Source organism: Rhinolophus hipposideros, assembly GCF_964194185.1.
Source record: "Rhinolophus hipposideros genome assembly, chromosome: 16".
Classification (NCBI taxonomy): Eukaryota; Metazoa; Chordata; class Mammalia; order Chiroptera; family Rhinolophidae; genus Rhinolophus; species Rhinolophus hipposideros.
In genome coordinates this window covers 1,413,009-1,426,119 of record NC_138062.1, presented here as the reverse complement: position 1 = coordinate 1,426,119, position 13,111 = coordinate 1,413,009, and the positions used below count along the sequence as shown (strand labels likewise).

General features: G+C 46.1%; 1 protein-coding gene across 3 annotated transcripts in view; it reads left to right on the top strand.

Annotated features, from left to right (window-relative positions):
- LOC308509191 (bifunctional heparan sulfate N-deacetylase/N-sulfotransferase 4-like) overlaps nucleotides 1-13,111 on the top strand; it is a 206,333-nt gene that overhangs the window by 116,980 nt on the left and 76,242 nt on the right. For all 3 annotated transcript variants that reach the window (XM_081076935.1, XM_081076934.1, XM_081076936.1), the window contains exons 6-7: nucleotides 4,450-4,635; nucleotides 6,731-6,859. In XM_081076935.1, coding sequence (XP_080933061.1) covers nucleotides 4,450-4,635; nucleotides 6,731-6,859 — 315 coding nt within the window. The remainder of the gene's footprint in view (nucleotides 1-4,449; nucleotides 4,636-6,730; nucleotides 6,860-13,111) is intronic.

The following is a 13,111-nucleotide window of genomic DNA, read 5'->3' as shown; positions in this document are numbered from 1 at the left end:
GTGTATTTAGGACAAACCAAGACTTTTAGTTCAAATGCATACTGTTTACTGGGTTAGCTTTTGGTTACAAGGGCATTCATTTATGCAACCAGCATTTCAGTACTCCTCTTGTATATTCATCATATATATTTATATAATATAAAATATTCATTTTATATTAGTACGCATCGACAGTGGATTTATTAATGGCATTCTTGTGTATTATTTCCTTTAGAAAACACGTATTATACCCCAGCAATGCCCCAGGCACACTGCTAAGCACTGGAGAGAGAGAACAAACACCCCACATGTGTGATGGGCTGCTTCCACAGCGTGCCTTCTGAGTGCAGACACGAGCTCCTAATAATGGGCAACGCCTCTTGTCTGCGCTTCCTCCTCTCCTCTCAAGACGTCCATCGCCCTTCAGGTTTCTGTGCGGCTGCTTGCAGGAGACTCAGGGAATGTCCCCTGTCCATAAGCCCAGCCCTCCCAGCTCTCATTTTCTCCTTGTTTCTCTGGCTGCCTATGGTGTGCCAGGTCTTCTAAAAAGGACTACACCATGCCGCATCAGAGTGCTGCTCACGCTCACCTGTGGTGCTTTTCACCTGTGCAGGTGACGCCTGCAGATCACTGACGATTTGTTAGGACGGGGTTGTCCTCATGAAGGGCTGTTGCAATGCATGTTGGTCCAGAGGTGCTTGTGCCACCAACCGTGATCCATTGGAGCAAAGTGATTTTAATGCAAAGTGATTTCACCCCTTCTTTCTTTATGTTGCCTGTTTTATGTGGTTTCACCACAGTGTTACCTGTGCCAGATACCTGCGGCATTTATTATTTAAATAAACGAGTCTCCTATTTATTTCCTTTGTACACTAGGCGTTGGGTGACCAGTACATACAATCTAACAGTCATTTGTGTAACATGCTAGTGTCCAGCTAGATGGGTGGGTGTTTCCATCTATCAATGAGTTTTCTTGTTCAAATACTGGGCAGTGCTTCAGCAAAGTCTTCCTCTGTTCTCCTGGAATTCAAACCACTGACATCTTACCTGGACCCATTACGCCCTTTAAATTTATCAGAAAGGGGCCAAGACCCCCTGCACCAGCCAGGTTTCCATGCTAGGAACCAAAGCCACTTGGAATTGCTTTCAACAGAAAGAGTATGTCCTCGGTGGTATAAGTGCTTCCAAAATCCTTGGAAGGGCTGATGGAGCAGATTCCAGGCTGTACTCCTCTGGGGACGCAGAGCCAGATGGAACAGGTCCCCTGGGGAGCAACCACTCCTGCAGCTGCCACCTGAACCTTGGCAAAAGCAGTAAGTTCCCACTGCTGCCACTGCCGTGCCACTGGGCACCGAGTGCTGCTTCTGACAGTGCCTGATCTCAAGGTCATGTGTGTCGGCGACGGGAGCCAGGAGCTGCTGATGCCAGTGTTTGCCCAGCAACCACTTTCTGAGATCTGTCTGAAGCCTTCTCATGGCCGAACCTTTTGCATCAAAAGGAAAAGCAAAGCCACCATCTGTGATTCTGAAGGAGAACTTTGGGTAGAATTCCAGCTCAACACCTGTGAACACGAGCAAGTCATGTCCCCTCCCTGAGCCTCAGTTTCCACATGGGTAGTGATGTGCAGTCCTCCCACGGTAATCAAGGTCTCCCCAAGAAGACCTTATAAAAACACATGAATGTAAAAACACATCTCGGAGACCAGGTACTAACTATGCAGTTACACAGACAGGATCAGTGGGAATATGCAGAGAAAGATTAGATGGACCACGTCAGTTGCAGTTAGGGGTTTAGTGCTCAGTATATTTTAGTCTACTTTTTGAAAAATGGTCACCCTACTTTTATATAGTCTGTACATTACCACTTTAGCTCATTTTCCAGTCAACTGGGAATTTAATGTGCCTGGGAAAATTGGATCAAGTTAAACTCCCCTGTAAGTATTTGTGACGTTGTGTCATAATGTATCATAGAATTTCCTAGATCCTGTGAGAAACACTGTTCTAATAAATAACAAAAAGCCATATCTGAATTAGTTCATCCTGTCATTGTTTATGGCTATCTTTATGATTTCAAATGCTTCCTATATTCCCATTAGAAAGCCTTTCAGACCTTATCATTTTGTGATGCTGTGTGGGTAGGATGCCCAGTTCACTTTTTAGTGGGCCCGTCTGTGTGAAGTGGGTCTTAAGCTCTGCACAGTAAAAGATGAAGGTTTCTAGTACAGCAAGCCCCTGATGACAGGAAAGGAGTTACCGGGGAATTACTTTTCATTCTGTGTTATCGTTTCAATCGGAAAAGCATAAACCCATAATTATCTAGTGTGATTTACTGTTTTGATTGAGCTGCAGTTGTCAGTGTGATAAGATGACCTTATGAGCAGTATAACACTGAGTCCCAGAAATCAATAAATATAATAAAATCCTTTTACTGCCCTTTCCTTCGTACTCACCAAATCAATTGCTTTTTACCTTCTGGTTTTTCATGAAAGTTCTAAAATTCACTTTACTACCTGTCAAACATGAAATGCCTTTTTTTTTCTTTTCCTGAAAAGACACAGTTGTCTGATATTTCAATTCTCTGCCTGGTTTTCTTTTCATCTCCTTGTTTCCAGGACACTCACATGCGTATTGAGTGTCCTAGGCCCCAGAGGTGGACTACAACATTGTACAGTGATGGGAAGTGAGGGCTGCAGGGGATTAGTGGAGACTGTTAGGATCCGGGCACCTTCTAATCCTGGGAGAAGACTCTTACAAACCCCCGTGTGGGTCACTGAGAGCGTGAGGAGGCCTAACAGGCTGTTTCCCGTCTGGCGGTGGTCACACGCCTCCATCCACACCCGGGGGCTGGCACACCTTTGCCCCCAAGTGTCTCTCATGAGGAAGTTCATCTGTGTCTCCCTCGTGGCTCACCTCTCAGGTCCCGATGCCACTCATCCTCAGAACACTCTGTGACAATTCACTGGGCTGCATGGAACTCACCTGGGAGCCCTGGCACCTTCCCAGTCCATGCCCGAGCGATGTGTCAGGAACAGGAGTGGCCAGCCCCTCTGGCAGCCTCCAAAGACTTTCCGACGTTGCAGAAAGCACACACTCCTGGAAGAAGGAGGTTCCTTCAGCACACCCCGGGAAATGAGCTTGCCCAGCGCCTCGCGGAAGACTCCAGCCCATTCCACAGCATGGCCTTCGAAGCTCAGTCTCTACAGAGTTGCTCGTTGTCATAAGTGTGAGAAGATCCAGAGTCTTGCTGAAGAGGGAAATTGTGCTACACGTGCGGGTCATCCCATGAAAGAAGGGCATTTAGGGCCCGTCTTCTGCACCGAATGTGGCCGTTACTCAGCAGAGTGGCTCTGTGGTCTCACATATCCCGCCGGAAGGAGCTGTTCTGCGGTGCGTGCCGTGTCATAGATGACAGGAACGACTGGTCAGCAGTCCCTGCTCTGTGTGCTGATTCAGTCAGCTCCCAGTGTCATTCATAAGCTCAGTGCATGAGAGTCAATCCTACAGTACGTCTTTCTAAAGCTGATTAGCATTTAAAGGGAGAAACGGAAAGACAGAAATTAGAAAATGGTAGCTCTATAGCATGAACCTTGCAATATAACACTGTTCTTTGACACTTTTTTTCATATTCTTGTTTTGAATTTATACCTGTTTCCTTTAAAAGAGACTGTTTACACAACGCAAATGTCTCATGTAAAGTGTATGCTTTGTAAAAATAAATGGAGCTGCTCAATGCTTGCTGTTCCCATACTTGCTGTTCAAAGCATCACTGGGCCTCGGGTGGCACTTATCCCTGGCTGTCTGGCCACCTCGTCAACTCGGTGCTGTGTTCCTCTCACCACACCATTGTAGTAGCTGCCTAGTACACAGCCCCCCGTCCCATGCATGCTAGTGTGTCACTGGGTTAGAGCATGTGTGGCCTTCCACGCTCAGAGAGCACCCTCATCGACACTGTTCAGAGAATTAAGTGCAACCCCTCAGATGAGCAGTTAAAGCTCATCGCTTTATGGTTCATACTTACCGTTCTGGTTCTCTTCAACATCATAGACACACACACACACACACACACACACACTCTCTCACGCACATGTACTCATACACGTGCACTCACACACACACACACACACACACACACACACACACACTCACTGCTCTTCCATCTCATATTTGGGCACTTGCTCAAGTAACACTTTTTCTTCCTAATCTATCTGAGAAAGGGCCATGTCCCTTCCTATCTTCCCCCCAGTTTTCTGTATTCAGAATTCAGAATTAACCCCATCCACACACCACATGCCCAAAGCATTTACCGTCAGAGCTGTGTGAGCTTATGTGCTGCTGGGAGACAAACCTCTGTCAGTTTTTGTATTTCTCACACGAGACATAGAATTCAGTGTGTCCTAAGTAGAGGCTGTGACAACAAGTATAACTGAATGTCACTGACCCCCGTCCCTGTGATGTGCTGGCTTTCTCGCAGGAGCACGGCATCCCCACCCACATGGGCTACGCGGTGGCCCCGCACCACTCGGGCGTGTACCCGGTGCACGGCCAGCTGTACGAGGCCTGGAAGAAGGTCTGGGGCATCCAGGTCACCAGCACCGAGGAGTACCCCCACCTGAAACCCGCGAGACACCGGAAGGGCTTCATTTACAACAGTGTCATGGTGAGTTCACGCCGCTGTGTGGACGGGAGCGTGACACACACGGCACTTCAACTCCCTTCCCACGAGCACCACCAGCTCCCAGCGTGCCTAGTGGTGACTGGCCACACGGTAACGCTTTGTGTGGCTCCGGGCTTGCTTCTTAAGCTGCGGGCTGGGGGGTGTCAAACCCCAGACAAGCTGGAAATGTTGGGAATGAGTTTCGCATCTGGCCCCCTGCAGTTCCGGATCTAAGCCTGGTCTGGGGAGCTTAGGCTTCCGGGGAGCCTTCCTCTGTCTGTTGTTGGGTGGTTTTATTGAGAGTTTTCTAGGCAAAGTGTGGGGTTCGTAAATTAAGAAAACACCTCACAAGTCTCTACACTATCAACAAAATCTATCAAATAGCATCTTGAGAGCGAAATTCCTCCACTCACTTTATTTTGACTTCCAGATGCTCAGGAATACCTTACGATTCTATTCTTTTTCATTTTTCTTTTCCTTGCCTACTACAAAAAGGAGGTGTATATTTTTCACATACAGACACACACATACACAACACACATTCATATATATACTAATTGAAAAAATAATCATCAGATGTAAGAACAATGTATCAGTTCCTTTATATGAGAGTAAAACCAAATGAATTTTAAATGAAAACTTATAATTATTCCTTAAAGAGAAAACAATAGTATTCTTAACCCATCTTAAAATGTCCATCCCACTTCCAGTGCCTTAGATCATATTTTCATCATCAGTTGCCTAGATTGTAGCAAAGGTTTACGAACTGTTCTCCCACCTTAAATATTTACATTTTCCCAATCCGTTATTAAGATTGATGTTAGATATATCTACCTGTCAGTCTGCCTGTCTACCTATTCACTGTCTAACACCAAAGGAAAAACAATAGCACTCAATATTCATTAATCGTAAAACTTTAATATTTTATTGTAAATTGGAAGACTTAAAGAAGCCTCAGATGTAAACGGAGCGATTGCTAATGCAAATGGTGCTATTGACAGTCATCGAAAGGCAGCTGGTAAGAAAAGTGTCCCTCACATAATTCCAAATCAGAGTGAAAGTACCCAGTTTTCCCATGGGTTGCATGACCACTTGACATATTATGAAATAAAAGCATTCCTTTTAACCGATATTACATGCATTCATTTACCTTGCATTTCATACAAACTATTATGAAAATTAAGCAAAGAATAAATAAAATTATAGCCACCTGTGCAGTTGGATGAATTTTTCCATTAGACGATAAGTAGTGTATTATTCAAAATAAGTTCTTGGAATAAAATTACTTATTTGTTTTGTCTGTTGAACATTCAGATTTACAACAGAATTAACCACAGAATATGCCAGAAGCAGTCATTAGATGACTTTACTACTACTGTGATTAAAATTTCAATTCAGAGTGTAAGAAAAACAAAGCCAGGTGAAGGAAGGGGTGGAAACTGATTGTTTGAGTCTCCAAAGCTGAGATCCAAGCCAGACTGAACTTCAGAAGCAAGGGGTGTGATGGCATAAGGATGGGATGTACCCTTGGAGACTCTCCATATTTGACTTAAATTAACCCTAAGAAGGCTTTTGTTGTGCCAGTCCTTTAGCATAACTCAGCTGGTGGGTGGGATTTATAGAGCTGAGTGAGATGCTTTAACCCATGTATAACAGGAAGGCCAGGGTCCTGAGCAAACTAAGCCTTACACACGGCTGGAGGCAAAATGACAGCTCCACAGCTGTCCTCCCTCGGGCACATGGTGACAAGGCGGGGCTCCCTGGAAAGGACAGTAAAGCTGGGGAAATACAAGGCAGCAGCGGGAAAGAGGGAGAGCAGACATGAGATGGACGGACTCCGCTAAAGGGGCCACAGGCCGAGTCCCCGGGAGCCGAGCAGGGCTGTGAGGACAGGACATGGGATGTCACTCATTCGTGGGGCCGCCAGGACTCACAGCTGACTCGAGGGCACGTGACACAGCTGTAGTTCTGCCGTGGCCACTCCTGTAATGTTGACATCATTGCACACTCTTGCCACCTCTTGATCACAATACGATTGGGGCTTCAGCGGGGGGGGTGCAGGTTGAGGGAGTTACGTCAGCCGCGCTCCCTTCCACAGGTCCTCCCGCGACAGACCTGCGGGCTGTTCACCCACACCATTTTCTACAAGGAGTACCCCGGCGGCCCCCAAGAACTGGACAAGAGCATCAGAGGAGGCGAACTTTTCCTCACAGTCCTTCTAAACCCAGTATGTATTCTGTTTATGCTTTTTACAGTACCATCAGAATTTTCAAATACTGTGTTTCATTTTGTTTCTATTCTCAGCTCTTTCACAACAGTAGTCGGTAAACGCTAGCCCTCCGTGAGAGAAATTAGACTGTGTCTCCAAATTATTCAATTCCCTGATGATCTTAAGTCAAGGAGAACACAGATTTGTTAGAAAGCCTGTGCTGAAGAGAACTAAATGTAACAGTGCGTCTCCATTGGCTTCTGCTCTTGAATCGTAGTAAGACATTACTACGTAGTAAGATATGCTGTTGTCTGGCCCGAAATTAGCCCTCAGTGACATCGGTGGTATGTGCTTTGTCCGTAAGCTGAGTTTGCTTCTGGCGCCAGACTCAATGGGCCCAGTTACTTCATTCATTCTCTTTGCAAGACTGCGTTCCACACACGTAGCTGAGTATCGTCAGCTTTGTAAACGAGCGTCATCCAAGGCCTATCCTAAAATCCTCCACTAATTTTATTTGGAATCAAACATAGAGAATTGGTCCCCCCTTTTTTTTTTTTTATTAATCGTTTCCTTTCAACTTTGAACACTTGTAGTTTTATTTCCTATTCTATGTGGGACAGCGTAGCAGTGCGAGGGGGGGTGTCATCACTGGACAGTGTTGGGATCATTTCAGCCTTCTGACTTTTCTCCCATGAAGTTGTAGACGTTGTAGAGAAGCACATCTTCTCTACACCCAGTGCCCACAAAAATTGAGAAGACTGGGTCCCGTGTTCTGCCCCCTTGTTTACAGTGAGAAATGTCCATACTCAGAGAAAATCACTCATGCTTTAACCAGAACTGCAGCTCAGTTGTCTATGGGAAGCTCCACCTATGTGTAAAACAAATTATGTACAGTATTTTAATTCCTGAAGAAATTAAAGAAAAATCTACATTGTGTAAAGACGAAAGCTTATAACTTATGTTAGAGGGGTAGGGACTGCGGGTAAAGATGCCTTATCTAAGTACGAGTAATCAAAAACCTTCCTCTCAACCTGCCCAGCTGTTCCAAACAAAACAAAGCCTGCTGTGTTGGGGGTGGGGGGAGGGCGCCAGGACTGGGGAGCTGGGATGCTCAGGGACCTTTAGCAAGACACTATTTCTCAGGACTTGCGTGCTCTCCTGTAAAAGAAGCTTGTGGAACTAGGCAGCTTTCAGCGTGCCTCCAAGTATTCTCTGTGCTTATAAATCCGACACGTTCCAATTTGTTGTATATAATTCAAGCTTATTGACAATTAGAAGACGTCAAGAACATTCTAAAAATAAATTTCGGAAATTGAAGTGTGCATGTGACTGTAAATGAAAGCAAATGTGGGGAACTGTCCTCTTCTCCCCTTCCCTCACTCACTGAGGATTTGATCTCCACGGAGGCCAGGGCCCATCCTCACACCAGGTCCATTCTGGGGCCACACTCCCTGCCCTGGACCTGCCCTTGTCCCCCCTCAGGGGAGTGGGCAAGTTGGGACACTGAATGCTCCTTCCTAAACTCCTGTCCTTCAGGCTCCGTGGCCACTGCCGTTGGCTACTGGATGCCAGTCTAATCTGATCTGACTGCTTGTCCCTGGATTCAGTACGCCTCACAAAGCATCTTTCCGATGGGTCCTTTCAATAAGGGAGAAGACTATTTGGCATTTCTGTCTTCAGCACTTATTGTGAACTAATAAAACCAAGTGCTGTTAACCTCACTGACAAAGCTTGTCATGGCCACAGATTAATCTGAAATGCAGGTGGAATGGAGCAGTAGGTGGGGGGAGGTGTTCAGGGGGCTTCTTTTATCCAATCATGAACTGTACTTTATCACTGGAGATTGATGGTGAACTCGGGCATTGGTGCTTGAGTCCAGGAGAGAGACCCCAACAGACACAGCAGTTCCAGAGCCTGTCACGAGTGTGGGTGACATGAGACACCCCAAGTCTGGTAATAAGTCTGGATTGGGCAGATGGCGGTCCACAAAGCAATGGGACAGGAGCCAGGATTGCTCAAAACAGACATGTGCCAGCATCAGCCATCTAGGTGGGTGCCACACAGCTCTCTAGGGGACAGTTGCAGGCAGCATCAGGGAACCCAGGTCAAACGGGACTTAGCCTAGAGCTGTATAGGTATATCGGTCATGGTTCTCAGGGAAACAGGAGCAGGAGGACGGGGAGAGCGAGGGATTTCTTAGAAGCAATGTGCTCATGTGATTATGGAGGTTGGCGAGCTGGAGCCTCAGGAAAACCAGTGATGTAATTCCAGTACAAGTCCGAGGCCCGAGACCCAGGAGAGCCGAAGGGATGATCCCAGTCTAAGGCTGGCAGTCTGGAGACCCAGGAAGAACCCCTGTTTCAGTTCAAGTTCGAAAGCAGGAAGAAACCAATACCCCAGCTCCAAGGCAACCAGGAAGGTCAGCATTGTGTTCTGTGAGGACCATCTATATGGGGCATGGCAGCCTGCTTGCTCAGTTGGCCAATTCAGTTGTTGGTGCTCAAACACCCTCATGGACATGCTCAGAATAATGTTTGAGCAAATATCTGGGCACCCTGGGACTCAGTCAAGCAGACGCATGAAATTAACCCTCACACCTGAGGACGAACTTAATGTGGGAGACAGTGGAAGTGAATGCAATAAAACGGGAACACAGAAAGAGGGAGGAGGTGGTGGACAAAGAAAAGATAGTGTGAACTTGAACATTTTGGTACATGTGTCCCATTACGTACAGGCGCTACCACAGGTGATGGGCTGTGAGCAGAACCCAGTGCCCCAATGTGGGGAAGAGCAGTGTCCAGGCTGGCTGACGAATTATACTTCCAAGTTAGATGGTTCTGACAAGTGTGGCAAGGAAGGAGCCTGCAGGACTTGAGTGAGGAAAGGAGAAAACAGGAAAATCTACTGTGACCTCAGCTTTCTCCTCTGCTCTGGGCTTTTCTCCAACCCTCACTCAAATCTTTGTCAGAGTAGTTTCTTCTCCTTACTCTGTCGATAAGCCATGCTGAAGGAAAAAGCTGTACATTCGTTGACAGGAAGGTTGTTATCGCTATGACTTAATTAATATGCAAACTCTAAAGAATACTTCCTAACGGACCCAAGGGACAGCTCTGTGATCACATCATTTCAGGTACCAAGGTTGCTTGGGGGTGCATGGTTTTCAGTGGGAAGCATTCAGCATCCATGCAGCCATGCAGAGAGGACCCCTTCCTCTACGTGCTGTTCCAGCTCGGAAAGTGGAAAGCGAAGTCTGTGTGGACTTGTGAGGAGGATACGTGATCATTAGTGTTGGCGTAACTCTGGAGGTAAAAGGCCAATCAAACTCCCTTTGTTTCATGAGTGATCCACATTTTCATATCATGGATACGCTGCAAATGTCGTATGTGCTGGCCCTTCTCTTGTGTGCAGATTTTCTCTGTGGGCTTCTAATGATCTGTAGGTTTCTGTCCTTGGTTCTGGGTTTGTATGTTGACGGAGGGATGAGTAAGGGTGCAGACAGCCTGACACAGGGCTGCTGGTGACAGCAGGCACCCCACACGATAATGTCAATGCCCAGTTTCTCTTATCACCACATCTAGCAAGACGAAATTTAACAGGGAATAATGAAAACCGCACAGTTGTTTTCACAGAAAATAGTGGTGTAATTGCAGCATTAAATAAGGATACATATTACGCAAGAGTAGATTAGATCTGCCAGGAAATTGTATTGGCTGCATCATGACGTACGTTCATTCTCATTGAAGTTGTCCCAACAAATTCTGTGGGAATGTGGAATCGATTACTTTTAATATCTGACGCTGAGTCTGTGATTGTCTTCTGATCCACTTAGACCTGGGTGTACCTTTTTCACTGTGAAACAGAAAAATATTTAATTTAAAATATTACAAGCCAACATTATAGGGTGGTTCTACTCTGTGAATATAAGGTCAGAGGAGAGGAGGAAAGGCTGGCCTAACAAGTATAAAAATGAAAGGACGAGATAAAATGGGAAGAGACTCAGGGGCAGATGTGTTGAGGGAAGTAGAGGAGAAAAAATGGCCATCGTCAGTCTACTGAAAGAAATATTATTGGCTCATTTCACAGCACCATTTTGAATCGTTGGTTTTCTGGATTCATTTGGATGTAAGCAGCATCCTCTGAGGCTGATAAAGGCTGAAAAGTGTACGGGCAGGGAATGTCCTGGACGGTCCCTCTGGAGCACTCTAAACAGAATCCATAAGCAGTCAGTCGCTCCTTAGCCCCGAGGGAGTCCATCTGTCTGAAGGAAGGGGACTAGATGGGACAAGCTTGAGCGCCAGTCTCCAGCCCCCAGCGCCCCGCCCTGCACCCAGGCACACGCCCCACCAGACAAGGCCATCTCTGCATCCTTGTCCAGCTGCCCATGTCAGGACCCACATACATTGTTTTGTGTTGCCCCCCCTAGAATAGACCTGTATTCTTTGTGCTCAAAAGTCTCTGTGATGTTTCTTTACACATTTTCAGTGTTGTTTTTTTACTTTAATTTGACTCTAGCTGGTACCCTGTATTCATAGTTTTACATGTTTTAAGGTGTCATTATTTTCTAATCTGCCATACAACAGAGAATGCAAATTGGAATACATTTTCACATCTTGTCTCACATATGAACTGTTTCCTTCTGTATTTGATCTTTAATTTAGCAAACTGCAGGCAACGGCGTTTCTTGATTTCCTTGGATACCAAATTATTCTGCCCAAATGAATCACACAATTGAAAATGAAATGACAGGAGGGCCATTTGAATGGCATTTGAAAAGGGTAGGTAGGCGTGTGCCCACTTAACACTCAGGTGACTCCGTCTTCATTTTCATCGGTTCCATCATGACCTCATCACACACTGATATTTTCCTGTGCCGTTCCACACTGCCAGGTACTAACAAGTATTTCCCTGGTGCCAAATCCTTCCTGTATTCTCAATATAATCTTTGTTCAGACAGGAAGAAATATAATTTAATCATGTATGAGGTGAAGCAGCTTATACCAGGTAAGCTGCCATCATTCAAGTCCAGACTCTGCCCTGTAAAATCTGCAGCCGCTGACAGCAGTGAGGTGTCTGGAGACTTCTCAGGTGGTGTCCCCAGTGGCTAACAGCTCAGAATGAATGAGCCCTACTGGATGGAAGTTTTTCCATAACTCATTTTAATTTTCTGCTACACAAAGAACAATATGAAAACAGAACTTTCTAAGTTGCCTTTTTAAAAGACGCTTAGATTCTAGAATGCTTTAAAAGGGCCGTCCCGGAGCCAGGAAATCTACTATGAGTTCCAAAGTTCAGAGCAGCACCTGCACCCGCCAACCCCATCCTGTGGGCCCACCGCAAATTCCAGTGAACAAGAACCATGTGCCTGGCAGAGCAGCGTACTTGACGCTGACAGAAGGGCATAATGGAATGGTAAAGACGCAGACGTCTCCACGTGCTGGCAGCCCCACTGCCTCCATCCAGGCTGCCTGATGAGCTTCCCTGCCTGTGGATATCAATCTCTGAGCTCCAGCGCATGGAGTCGAACGGCAGGTGTTGGACTTGCAGATTAGTGCCGGCTCTGCAGACAGATTGGAGAAAAGGCAATACGGGGCATGGGGGAACATCAGCGTCAAATAAGCTGGACCAAACTTTCTGTTCTTTCCAGTGATGAAATAATGCAGAGCCAGCCATGTCAGATAATTCTTAGATGACATGTCTTACGTGCCACACAGCACAGTAAAATGCAAGGGACCCTGCCCCCCAGTCTGTTTAGAGCACATTATAAAGAATCATTCCTGACTGATCAAGGCACCCAGGTATTCTCTGATGATTTCCATTTTGATTTCCTGGAAACACTGTGCATCCTAGAAAATGGAAACCATCGGGTAATATTCCATGTGGAACAGAGCTTTTATATATTCCACCAAAATGTACTTCTTTATAAATTAATATATTACTATTTCTAACTTAGGATCACAGGAGATTTGTAGATATGTCCCAGCAGCATTTATTTTTTAAAAAATTAACTTCTAACTCGTCTCCTAGAGGGAAATCTGCCTCTTCCCTGATCAGGGATTGGGAAGCAGTTAGTTTTACAGGAGCTGGGGGCTCAGTGCCTGGGAGAAAGCCCCCTCGCCCCCAGGAGCCCAGACCCCGGCAGGGTGCAGGGGTCCTGGAAAGGTCTATACACTCTCACTGAAAGGCCGCAGTCACCTCTGTCTTCTTTCCTGTATCTGCTTGTTTTAACTTGAAGATTTGCAGGCCCGACCTTTAGGAAAGACCCGAGTCACC